At 41.7% G+C, this 13877-nt stretch overlaps 1 protein-coding gene across 1 annotated transcript in view; it reads right to left on the reverse strand.

Moving 5' to 3' along the window:
* Positions 1-13877, reverse strand: part of CDH23 (cadherin related 23) — a 3939560-nt gene that overhangs the window by 1484898 nt on the left and 2440785 nt on the right. Inside the window, exon 18 of the mRNA XM_069610726.1 lies at positions 4598-4670. Coding sequence (XP_069466827.1) covers positions 4598-4670 — 73 coding nt within the window. The remainder of the gene's footprint in view (positions 1-4597; positions 4671-13877) is intronic.

The following is a 13877-nucleotide window of genomic DNA, read 5'->3' on the forward strand; positions in this document are numbered from 1 at the left end:
AAGGCGTCACGCACAACCAGGTAGAAAACGCATGGGTAGAGAAACAGAACTAGACAGCCAAAAGCCTAGGCAGCTCCCCAGGCAATGTCACGTGTCTAATTAATTAGTACGAATGTTCGGGCAGCGCAGCTGCCTGTGGTGCCACGCTGGCGGGCGACAACACTTCCAGCACTGGCACTTGATAGCCAAGGCCTGCTGTGATTGGTGGAAATTAAGTTAAAACAACTGTTATAATGTAGCAAGTTGTTCCCCAACTTCCCACCTCTGTGCGCGCTGTGCCCGGGGCCCAAGTTGAAAGTTAAATGCTGCCTTTATAGATCGAGCAGAGCTGCAAATTGAAAAGAAAAAGTTGTTGAAAGTTACACTACACACACATGAACACCATGGACGTGACGTGCAGCAGACAGTGTGTGGTATACACTTTTATTTTGGCGGCACATCTTTATGTCTTATCAGACCAGCCCACACGAGTCAAATATGATTCGGCCAGCGGCCGAAGGACCCGAGCCGTGACCGTGACCTGACCTGCAGGCTGCACGTCGGCACTGCAGGCCAAAAAAAAAATACGCTGGTGATCATGTGCTGCCGGGGAAAGGCAGGCAGCAGCGTTAGAGGACCGAAATGAGTTTCGGTGCACAAAAAAGTGTGGCGGTGTTGCCCACCGGCAAACACCGGCACAAATTAAGCATAGTGTGGCCGTTATTGTGGTATTATGAATCAAAATACCTCACAATATTCCCCCCCATTTCTAACTCCACTTAAAGACGGAGGTAAACGTTTATAAAACCTTCCGGAAGTTTATAAAACCTTTTTTTTTCTTCACTAAAGTGAAGTGTTGCATTAATTAATGAATTAACCTGTTATGACATGACAATACTGGAGACGAGTCTCTAAGCACGGAAGCTATGTTGCTCGGTGTTGTCTTGCTTCCAAGACGAACGCATTTTGCTTGTACTATCCCCTGGGACCATTCATTAAAATGATTACTTGCAAAAGGGGGTGAAAAATTGGGACTCTCCAATGTCCAAACTCTGTCATTGTCATTACAATGCATTGCAGTCCACAAAAGGGTCAGGAAGGACCCTTGCGTGATTTAAAAAAATGTGTACAGTACTGGTATAGATTACGTTTCCATCCTCAAAATGATAATGGAATGGTAAAAATAAAATAGAAAAATAATGAATTCAGATTTTCAAAAATACTGCAAAATATGGCATTCCAGGTAACCCTCACATGTTTCCGCCAACAAATCAAATGTTGCATAATTAGATGCATTCTCAGAAATATTTGTGACAAATGTGCGTTAGTTACCCAACTTGCTGGCAGCTTAGGCACTCTGGGGACCATGAATTCCATCCCACTCGCCCGTTCCAAATGCTTGAACAAGCACGAGGGCCTTTAACAAGGGTCCCCAATGCCGTTATCATCCGTTCCAGCCCTTGGAAAGAGTGATTATTGCTATTAGCACCCCAGGTTTCAAAATCGGAAACCCGGGTGCTAAGAACAAAGTATTTTTATTTCAAATGAACCGGAGGCCTTGCAGTGTACCACTCATTGAAAGAAAATACTTACACAAGATGGGCACCATGGAGCTGGAAGGTGGGGCTCCATACGGAGCCCCTCTTCCATGTCCATGGCAGCCAGCAGCAGCGATACGGAGTGAAACAGCGACGGCTGTGTTCGTCGCCACCGCAGTAAGCAGGTAAGTGGGGCTGGGGAGTGGAATTTGGGATAAATTCGTTTTAAAGGGAAGGGAGGAAGAGGGAAGATGGTGGGGTGGGGGAAGCAGCCATCAGGCTGCTTGGAATGCAGGGTTGTACCGTGGGATTCAGCCCACCATCCAAGAAACCTGATTGGTTGCTCTTCCCACCCCAGGTACTAATTGGTTGTAGTGAAAGGAGGATTTCTTAGATTCAGTCCTGTGCTCCCAAGCAATCCTGTCCTAAAGATCCAAAGGTATGGACACAGAAAACCCTCATCATGGACCACAGCTGCTCACAGAGACACCATAATTCCTCCTCATGAGCACAGACTCTACTTTTCTGCAAGACTTCTGCCTGACTGTTTAAGCCCTTTGTTACTATTAACCCAGGGCTCATTAAAAACAATTACCAACAAGGAAATAACAATCAGGGAGATTGGAGGTACATTAGAAAAACCCAGAAATGCAATGACGCATGCCACTAAGACGTATTTTCTAATACAAAAATCCCATTGCAATATTTCGTTCCTAATAGCTTTATACCTATTACAAGTCTCCCCTGCGTGTCTTAGATTTTAAAGAAAGCACCTGTGAGACATGTTAATATCTGCAAAACACCACAATCTGAAATGTCTTCCAGTCAGGCATATGTCTCAGCCATGACACCGAAAGAGCGATTGCCATGGCGTGGGATGACATTTTGGCCAAGGCAGAGCAGGGGACACTTTCACTACTTGTCACGGTAGCTCTGTAACCAGCTTTCAGTACGGTCTACCGTTGCTAGAGTGCCTCAGCTCAGTGGCCAGCATCTCACAGACTCATTTTGCTTAGTTTCATTCCTTCCTGCATAACTGAGAATAAAGGGTTCATTTGAGATAGTTTTGCTCCCTTTGACCAGATACGCAGTGCCAAATCTCTCAGGGGTCCCCGCTTCCCCTCTTTTATTTAACATCTACCTCTGCCTCTTCCCAATCTTCTGGAATGCCTCGGTCTGCCGTAACATTTGCACACTAAAACATGCACATTTGCCTGTTTATCACTAGCCCTCAAGTTGATTTTGTAGAATGCTTGGAGGCATGATGAGTATTAGAATGAGGAGGAGAGACATTGGCCTAAATGTTAAGGGCTTCTGTTGGGTCGACACCGTCTTCTCCCCAATCCTGTTTGTCTCTCAGCACTTCCAAACATATACTTCCAATTTCTATCTTTTACAAACAAGGTGAAGAATTTGGGAGTTCTCTGTGTATCCAACTTTGGTTTGGATGTCCAAATGAATAAAGTTCTCAAGAGCGCTTTGTTAGGCTCAGACAACCACATCACACCCTTTTGTTTATCCCTCCTGATTTGTTTGAGGGAAGGCTGGCTAAGAGAGATGCCAAGACCGACCTCTCTCAATCCATTTGCTTGTGGTCATAAGAGAACTTATCCGAGACCTTATAAGCCTAATAATGGGAGGTATTGAGGGGCTTCTGATGGCTTCATGTCAGTCAGGAGCCGAGTTGCGGTAAGAGAGACTGAAGTACTTGTTTACAACTCTACATGGGCACTGATGAAACAAGAGGCCCAAGAAGTTTTTCTTGTGGCTGATGGGTAACACTATCACTGCCTGAGAGAAAACGCTAAGCAAGGGGGAAGAAATACTTTTTGGAAGGAGATTACTACGGGACCAGGATGGCGGGCCATTAACTAGAGCTCAGAATAACTAGGCTTGATATGCGTCTTAAAATGTGGAAGAACCTCTTTCTGGTAAGAGGTTGTGAAGAAGTGAGGCTGGCACCACATATGTAGAACCACGATTGCCAAGTAGCGGGGGGCTCTATATTCCTAGGACCAGGGCTCACAAGAAGTGGCTGGATGCTCTGTGCCTAGCACCAAGACTGAGAAGAAGCATCTGGGCGCTACATCTCTCATACTCTGTCTTGGAATGGAACATTCTGTGAAGATTAGTATTCCCTCTAATTATGCCTCTGACACTCTGAGTTGTCCATCCTGCACTGCTTTGTTTAGATTCTTCTCAGAGAAAAATAGCTTGTGTTGTAGGTGAAAGACTCCATACCCTCAGAGGTGTTGACCCTACCCCCAAACTGACAAAAGTTAATAAACCTTGTTTGCGCCAGAGAGCTGACTTGTTTGTGTATTCTGTGGATCCTTCTTGACTTACCACACAAAGAAACATTAATTACCCAATGCTGTATTTCCACTCAAAAATACACAAAACGTATATTTGGGGCTCTAACTATAAGTGTAAGCATGTGCTTTATTTAACTGGTCAAAGCAGCATCTCTAGCAAAGAACTTTAAATGGGTTATTGCACACCACTCATTCCCTCTTCATTCCCAGCCTTTCACGTTGGCAGAAGCCAGTGCACCCGATGAGGCCTCTCCATTTATTTACTTATACAAATCACAGGAAAGCAATGCATTTTTGGGACAAAAACGCTTAAAAAATGTTAAATTGATAACAGAGCGGAGGACATGGGTCCTTGACAATGGGATAAAAGAATGTGACATGAAGAGCAGATGCTGCAGGGAAAGGTGGAAACATCAACCATGACATGGACAGGAAAGAATAACATAGAAACGGGATGGTGGAGATCATGCTTAATTAAAGATGGAGGGGTGACAGAACAGTGCTCTAGGGTTGTCCATGAGGGTAGGGAGAGAGGGAAGCAAGGTGATGGAGTAATATAGAGTGATAGCATACAGGTTCACATGGACAGAGGCAAAATGACAGCTCTAACTTGTGTGTATGCCATGATGGGAATTCCACAACAGTGCACAATGCCTCCCATTACCACCTCTTTCAAATAAGAACTGTGCAGAATTCAGATCCAATGCAAAGTAGCAAGCATGAGAGTGGGAAAAAGGTGATCAGGCTAAAAAAAGATCACTGTACCTGCCATGATGTCTTCCACGACTGTGATGATGTAGGATGGTTTGCTGAAAGTTGGAGGATTATCATTTTCATCCTAGAATTAGAGAAATAACTTAAAAAGTGCAGTTCACCAACTCCAATGTGAGAGAAGGAATGAGTTGAGAAATTTAACAACACTCATTTTTACAGAAGTTTTTTTCAAATCATTGCCTAGCAAAAAAAACATTCAGAAATAATGTCTTCTTTGCAGTAGACTGATGTGTCAATCTACTTTTGTCTGCTTAACTCAAGTAGTTGAATAGATGACTACTAATTGGGTATTCCTAAATGTAAACAACAGAACAAGTTGTGTTTGACTGGAATTGCAGCATCCTTTTGGTATCCTTGTTAATATCTGGCATTGTTGTCTCAGCTCTGCTGCCACATCTGATTCACAATTAGACATTTCCCTGGACTGCTTATTGTCAGCAAGTGACCATGAAAACGCCAACTCTGTAAATCTTAGCCAATATCTACAAATGCAACTTTTATGTTTGAATAGATTTTTCACCTGCCTTTTTCTTTCCTGCTATCCCCAACCCCTCGCCCCATCACCCTTCCTCCCTTGGTGCCATGACAAAGGTTGACATACACCGAGTCACAAAATCCAAGTAAGTTAACAAATAAATACATACATCGATGAATATAATGCTACTTTTGAATTAAGTGGAAAAATCAGTAAACAACATACCCGTAAACACAGTCAATATTCAATTATCACTTTTTTTACATCTCTTGTGCCTCCATTGGCCTTGGTCAGGTTTGATTAGTCAAATGTTCTGTATATAAAACTGTGTGCTGCTTATAGTGATATAGCAATTGGCCCCCAAACTTGCAGCTCAATTGACTCAGTTTGATTTTATTTTATTCAAATCATTAGGATTTTAATTGTCTTCTTTGGCAGTCTATTGCTTTCAGAATCAGATAATAATAATATTAATGGTACATTATTTAATGTTTTATATAGTTCCAAACTGTTTCAAATTGCTGGGCAATTGGTGTTATAATTGTAGATTATTATCACCCACACTGTGGTTCTCATTTCCCGTCGGCGCATGACTCGGCTGCAAGGAAAACCTAACTCCTATTGGTGTGGCAGCTCCTCCTCATGGAAGGCAAGTGTACTATGGATTGCTCTATCCTTTCCGTCCAGATGAACACTCTATGAGTTATTTTGATATGTGTGCAGAGGTGGTGAGGATCCTCTTATACTGACAGAGACACGATCTTCCCAAATAAATTAGGATCTGTGTCATACATGTGGATTTGCAACATAAAACTGGGGAGTGGTGCAATGAGATCTATTCATGTTATATCTTTACATTTTTCTTCGTACTACTATGAAGGAGAAATGTCCTTGGATTAACACGCCCTTCAACAATACCTAACCACTATCTGGGGAAAGAAACAAGTTGTTTTAATCTGAATTGTAAGAGGATTCAATTCAACACTACAGCTAAGTCAATGCCTAGTCTGGGATACTGAATGGAAACCCTTATTGATATATCTTTATGTCCAGTTCATGAGTTCTGGATGACTACCCCTATATAACACCCCTCTCTTGGAATCCCCCTGACCCCACTGAGCCAAGAAGTAGTTCTGTTTTGCAAGTTTAAAAGGTTTATTTGAGAATTTAAACAATATATATATATATATCACACTTTTATAATGAATTCATAATTGAATATCACACTTAATCTGAGCAGTAATCAATAATGGATAGTCTGGCACTAGCACACTTCTTTAAAATCAATGATGAGTGGGTATAGGATGGATAAGATAGCAACAATACTTTTATGGTTTCAAATAGATGCAATGTGGAATGAAAATGCAGTACAGAAAATAACTTGATAGGATTTCAGCAAAAGACAATGTAATCACTTTCTTGGACAATTCACCCCCCCTTTATGCAATGTAAGGAGATGAAGATGAGAGCACACAGTTCTTAGGAATGCAATCAAATAGAATTCAGTTCAATTCCCCCCCAGCAGCTTATACAACAGATAGGAGTTTTGAAACACAGGCAAAATGCTTTGAATATGGTGACAATGCAGTGAGAAATATGCTGAAAATGCTTTTAATTCCCTTTAGGAGGTTCAGGGAGAGTGAGAGATACTAGGGATGAGTGCAGGCTCACTTTAGCAATGATTCGGGGATGGTGATTGAGAGGCAAACGAAATTTTTGGCAAAGGAAAGCAAGGAAGCTGCTGTTTACACACGTGGCTGGATTTTTAACCAAATCGCGAATCGCGGCAAAATTCGCGAATGCGTGAATCACGATTACGGCAAAAGTATAAGGAGTAGCAAGTCGGTTCTAGGTTTGTTGAAAAGCTAAGATTCTAAGCTTTCAGAGGAAAGTTAAACCAAACGGTTCCAAAGATATCAACGATTTTGTAAAGGTCATTTTTCGAATTTAAAGTAACTCAAATTGACAGGTGACAGCTTTTAAAAATGACAGGTGACAGCTATGCGGCTGCGGAATTGACAAGTGACAGTTAGGAGGCAGTTCTACTTAGATTAAATAGATTGAATTATATCACTGGAAACTAAGAGATTTGGTTTCACACCGTCCTAGCTGTACTCACAATGTATTTGGAAGGTCTAGGTCTCACGGATCGGGTCAAGATGGCTTTGGTTCTGGTTTTGCCCCGGACGGTCTCTGCGCACAGCGTCTGGTCTCTGCTCTGCTGATCTGGTCTGACACTGCTCCTGGCCCGGCTCCTGGATCTCTGGGTACAGCGTCTGTGCACAGCTCCTGGATCTTTCTGCACAGCTTTCTCTGGACACAGAGCTGATCTGCACGGCTCCTGGATGCTGCTACCGCTGTTAGGTTTGCTGGATGCTGAGGCCTGCTGAGAAGAGTTCTCAGTTTGTGGGTTTAGGCCCTTGCTTTGAGTTCTGAATCAAGTTCTTTGGAGTTTTAAAGTCTAAGTGTTGGATCTGGTATCTTCTGGATGTTTGTGGTCCGGCAGAGCGCGTTGCAGCAACTGGATTTGAATGTCTCTACCTGTCCCAGCAGTCTCTTTTTATGTGTTTTGAAAATGGGTGTGTGCCTAGGCCTAGCTAAGCCTGCCCCTCTCTACTTGTCATTGGCCCAATTCTCCCCTCTCCCATGATTGGGGGAAGGAAATGTGAGTCAGAGTGATGCTGTAGGTTTTATGGGTCAGAGGATCCCCCCTGGTCAGTTTGCCCACAAATCTATATTTGATTCAAATACATATTGCACAGATACACAGTTGTTTAAAATTACATGCACCCATCACATATCACATGAGGTATACTCTGTTCAAACTCTGCTCTTCCTGGGGGCTTGCATTCAGAAATGGCAACATTTTGCACTTTTTAACTGGTTTTGCAATATCGGACATTTACCCAAATTTACACACATGTGCGCAAGGAGTATGGACATTAATTGATGAAGTGTCAGATTTTTAACATGCAGACATTTGGAGTGAAACCCTATTTTCCGCTAGCAACCCCCCAGATCATACCACCAGGTCCTAAAACCTCTTAAAATGTGGGCAGAAAAATCACAAGAATTATGGTATCATTTAGATAATTTTGACAAGTCCGCACCATGAGTTACACATCTTTCTTAAAATCATATTCTGGCCAACAGGGGTGTGTCTTCCCAGGTCACATGGTGGAGAAACCAGTCTAGCCACTTTCTTTAAGCTCAGCCTGTCCTCAGAGGGGCTGCCCCTCCCCGTTTCTGCCAAGAGGAAGCCACTTTACGACCTCCCCTATAAACCATCTGCCTGAGTCAAGGAAGGGCTTTGTTCAAAAGGAAGCCATTTACGACCACCCTAATAAACCATCTGCCTGGGCCCAGGACAGGCCTTTGTTCAACTCCCTGTAGCTGCTCCACCCCTAATCTAATCAGAGAGGTGACAACTCCTTTTGGCAAGGGGAAGAGTGGCTGAGCAGGTTTTAACTCCTGTGGGGGTAGATGTCAGGCAGAATTCAGCTTCATTAAGCCAGGTTTCAGATAAAATGTCACTTTTTGTCCCCCAGTTTAAATCACTTACGATTTTTACATACACATTAAATAATTACTTCCTTCAAGTCATTTCAGAGTATAGTTTTACATTGTATCCACCTCTTAGCAAGTCTTTCCTTGGTCTGGTTTTGTTTCATATGTTCAGTTTTACACACAAGTCTGGTGGTTTTAAAACGCCGGCTTTCTGATAGTGGTGAGTACTGGTAATGCAACCATTTTTGGGATTTAAGAAAATGAATTCCCCACAGTTCTAGGTTGCTTTTGGCAATCAGCATTGCCATTCCCAATGGTTTCAGGCTACTGTGTGGGTAGCCCAATGGTGGTTTTAGGCAGTGCCCTCCTGTGCTCACAACCTAGGCAAAAATGGGTGGCAGCCTATTTTTCATGCATTTCCCTGTGCATTTTCTGGGAAGTTCTGGCCATCATGATGTTTTCCATGCCAGTACTGCACAGTTTTCCTATTCTGGCGTACATGTGGGCTTTTTGGCCATCTTGGATTTTCTAAGCCCACAGCACCAAATGTTGCAGCATGATAGCTCAAACGTGGGTCAGGACACCCAACAGAATACATTCTTTTTTATTAAAAAAATAACCAACCAAGCAATTGAAGGTGGTCCCCTAACCTCGGATGCTGAGGAAGTCGCCCAAAATGCTACACATTAATAGAAGCAGGTTGTTTGCAGAAAATACAACATGCCTGCTGTTGTATCACTGTTGAGTTTATTCTAATCTGCACACACATCCACACATCAAGAGAAAAATATTAATGACTACTCTAAAGAACAGGGCAGATAGATTGACATTTGTTGATTTAACTTGTATAAAACCACCAATCTACAGTATATAAGTATATCTACCTGAAACCCACCAAGCTTGGCATGGATATTATTTGATTCTTTGGTGGTGTTGGATGGACTGAAAATATTTGTAACAGCTTAGTTTAGAAACGTTTCTGTTGTTATTTTAATGCCAGGACAGCAAGGACTAACTCACTCATTTTTTTTTCAAGGAATCAGGTTCACCCCGACAACCCTGGTTCCCTTTTTTAAGGAATACATTTCAATTACTTTATTGACTTCAGATACCAATCAAAGAGTTGCCCTTCCTCATTTCAATTTGAGATGTCTAAGGCCTTCGGAGATCCCAGATTGCAGGAGAATAGCCCTATTATGATGATGCTGGCTAGGGTTACAATTTGAATCATAGATCACCTTGCACTACGTTCCCATTTTCAGTGATATGCTTTTCAGTCATCGATCCCAAAATAGGCTTTCATGCAATCTGGGATTCAGCCAATTCTTGGTAACATTTTGAAAATAATCCTGGGTTATGGTAGTCACTTTTTGTTTGTCTTTCAGTGGTCCAGGATAAGTATAGGTAAGTTTGTTGACTGGACACACAGGTGTATCGGCATACTGACATTTTTCTTTCATTCTGAGCGCCTGCTACCAAATTCCCTCTCGGGAAATCTAGCCCTGCCTTTGAAAACATTTTTGCATTCAGCTGAAAGAGAGAAACAGCAATTGTAAGGTGGTTTCTACAGCAGTTACAGCCAACTGGATCCAATCTGCTTTTCTACTGTTGGTCAGGTTCTCTTATGTCTGTGTTTTCTGCCAAAACTCTCTCTTCTTCCTATGTTTGTCCATAAAACTCCCTGAAAACTCTGCCCTATGCAGCACTATTTGACACAGAGTTTTGGATTGGTCAGAGCCTGTGACAGGCTCCCTTCACTTTCTCACACCCACCATGGCCCTTTCCATGCTTCTATTGGTCTATTCAATTGTTTGTGTCATAAGGGGATGTGTCAAGTACAAAATAACCCCCCCCCCCGCCAGGAGCAGAATTAACATTGTACTGGAAAATACATTTTTGTATAATTCTCTATATCCACTACTGTTGAACAATACATATTCAGATATGTATAATATTCCGAATCGGGAGATATAATGTATGTTTCTGCTACTTAATGCAAGATGGAGTTATGAAAATATGGACAGTATCCATAAATCATACTTTTAGTACATAATTGTATATTAATTTGTTTCTTGTTTTTCTGCTGAATCCTAATCTATATCCGAGTTCCTAATCGCACAAAGGGTTCAGAAGTTATAACCAATAATGTATATCCAAATTGAACTTTTGAATGCACCATTTAAAACTGGTGTTGTGGTATACATTTCACAATTGCATGTATGTGGCTTGCCCATATACAGAAACCATAGGTTTTGAGAATGTTATAAGTTAGTATGGGGTCTGACCAATAATAGATGCTTGGGATTTCTGGAGGGGTTTTCACTCACTTCATGATGCTAATGTAGTTTTTCAATTTGTATACAATCTGAACATATTTAGATTCTTTATAATACAAAGACTTTTCTCCCTAGCACCTTCCAGAGCTTTGTGCATGGGCAGGTCTGAGGATCTTTGCCACCGTGGCCCTGATTTATGCACAGACCTGTGAAAGGCAATCAGGAAACCTGTTGTGACATAATAGTCTTCATAATGTTTAAGGGTCAGTCAATAATCTCCCCTATTGGCCAAAATGAAGAAATCTTCACCCTTCCCTCTACCTTCCTGTCACAGGGCAGGGCAGAGTCAACATTGTGACGACAGCCTGGCATCATTTCGGATCAGGGATCGGAGGGGTGAAGAGAGTCTTGTAACCCCTTACATGCATAGTGCTACTACCAGCACTCTGAGGAAGTCCTAGAAGAGATGTTGTCACTGTTGAAGCCCAAGCCAATGTACGTGTTTAAGACTGTATATGTATGTATGTTTAAATGCATGTTTGGTAAATGTGTATGTGTGTTTGAATTAAGATGTGCACATTTGTTAAGTGTATTAATGAGAGAGCATGAGTGTGTGCATATATAATATACATGTGTATGTGTGTGATGTATTGGGAATGAATTCCTGAGTGAGTGTGTCTCACTGGGTGAGATGTCTTTGGCATGGCAGTAGGCACCCCTCTCTTTTCATGTGTTCGATGAGAGCAGGGGACCTGTTGCATGCTACAGAAATCTGTTTTGCAGGGCAATGCTGGCCTTACTGGATAAAGCCCATTGGAATGTTGTTACATTGGCAAATAATGGCAGCACTGGGAAAGCTGACAGCATTGTACTTCCAGCGGCATCTACAGGTATTACTGGGCACAGAGAGCATCAGGGTCCTTACATGGAAAACATTGGTATCACTGGGCCTGACCAACATGACCAACATGAGTGTTCTTACAAAGGAACATACTGACATTATCAGACACAGCCAATAGGGGTGTACTTACAGAGGCAAATACTCGAAAGGAAAGGGCACAGGCATCACAATTGTTCTTACAATGATAAGTAAAAGCATTACTAAGTACAGCCAACATGAGTGTTCTCTCAGTGGAAAATACTGGCATTACTGTTACCAGCTAATGGAAGTGTTCTTATAGTGACAAATAATGCATTATTCGGCCCAACCATCATCAGTGTCATTAGAGTGGGCAATGTTAATATCGCCAGGCTCAGTCAAAACATTTGTTGTTACACTGGAAAATACTGGGGTTACTGGGCACAGCCAACAAAAGTATTCTTCTAAGTGGTACATACAGGCATTACTCGGCACAGACAAAATGAGTGTTATTACAATGGCAAATAATCACAAAACTGGGCATAGCCAACACAAGTGTTCAATATTGACATAATTAGACAAAGCCAATTTGATGTGTTCTTTCAGAGGCAATACTGACATACATGGCCACAGCCAGTATGACATTGTTTTCTAATGTTGGTATTATTGAACACAGCCAGAGTGTTTTTATCGTGCCACTACTAGCATATATTGGTACAACCAGCTTGAAACACGTTCTTACCGTGGTAACATACTGGTGTACCTCCTGGGCACAGGAATCATGAAGCATGTTTTATAACGACTATGCTGGCATGGATTGCGGTTGAAGGCATCACGAAAATGCACTGGAAAAACACTCCTGTATAAAGTTGGTGACCTGGTATTTTATGGATCTTTCCATGTGTTTACTTGCACAGCCAATTGTACTTTCTATGTCTTTAACCCCAGTATTTCATTAAAAAGTGTGCTGTAAAGTGCACCATTTAAACTCGTCATTTAAATTAAAAAATGATTTTTAAGGTAGAATCTCCCAAATTCTCATTGGTTCGTTTAGATGTGTCTCCTGTTCTGTTTGAGAAATATGTACATCCCTCCAGTGATAATATTCCACAGCTGCCTCAGCTCTTTCATTAGCTATGTTGGGAGGATGGCTGCCTACCCTCCCTACCTGGACGTTACATTCTTTGAACAGGTTTAGTGATGTGCAGCAGAATACAAATCCTTCTGTACAGAAACACACAATGCATTACAGGATAACATGTGGCATGAGAGTGACGACAGAAGGAATATCACATAGTTTCAAATATGAATCAAGAACTTCCCAAAAATCGTAAGTAGGTGCTGGGAATAAATTGGACCTCTGTCGGATACAACCAAATAATCAATTCTATAGATTGATCATGTTGAATGCCGATTTTAATAGTTAACGCCTAGTCTATATATTTCACATTAATATTGATGCTTTTATAGGATATTTAATGATGATTCTATTTATCAAATTATGCTTTTTTGTGATATTGTCTTGCTGTTATTGTACAGAGAAATGTATGATTTATGAATAAACTAGCTACAGAGTGCGATCATGGGAAGAGTTTCCTGGGTGTATCTTGGGAATGCAAATTATTGTTAATGGTACTGGGTCAGGTATAGAAAATTAGTCTATTCGCCAGTGCTTAATTTAAAAAAAATGAAGTGCCTGGGCTCAAATATTTTCTAATACGCCTATGACCGGTCCTGATGGGCAGCTCCTCGTCCACTCTTGCCATCACCGAAGGCTGCTCACCATGCAGTCAACATATATGGGGTTAAAGCTGTATCTCCCACCGGCTTAATGTGGTTGATGGATGTACTCACTCCGGCAGAAGTGTGATTTACAAATGCCAATCAACATACACATAAAATAATGCAATTGTCATGTCTGACATGAGACACATGTTTAAGTATGTCTTTAAACACAATTATCATTTACATGTTGCCCTGATTCTATAGGTGGTAATTATGTGTCTGGCAGTTAGAATAATAAAGTTGCAGAAACACCACATCATAATCAAACTGAGCCTGAGACAATAAGTTGCAGGGCTCAGAAATAAGTGCTAGAGTTGATCCCTGGCAAACACCCCCACAAATGCAGGGAATGAGAGAGCTTAAACACAG

The sequence above is a fragment of the Ambystoma mexicanum genome, chromosome 8, assembly GCF_040938575.1.
Source record: "Ambystoma mexicanum isolate Mex_15411 chromosome 8, UKY_AmexF1_1, whole genome shotgun sequence".
In the NCBI taxonomy this organism is placed as follows: Eukaryota; Metazoa; Chordata; class Amphibia; order Caudata; family Ambystomatidae; genus Ambystoma; species Ambystoma mexicanum.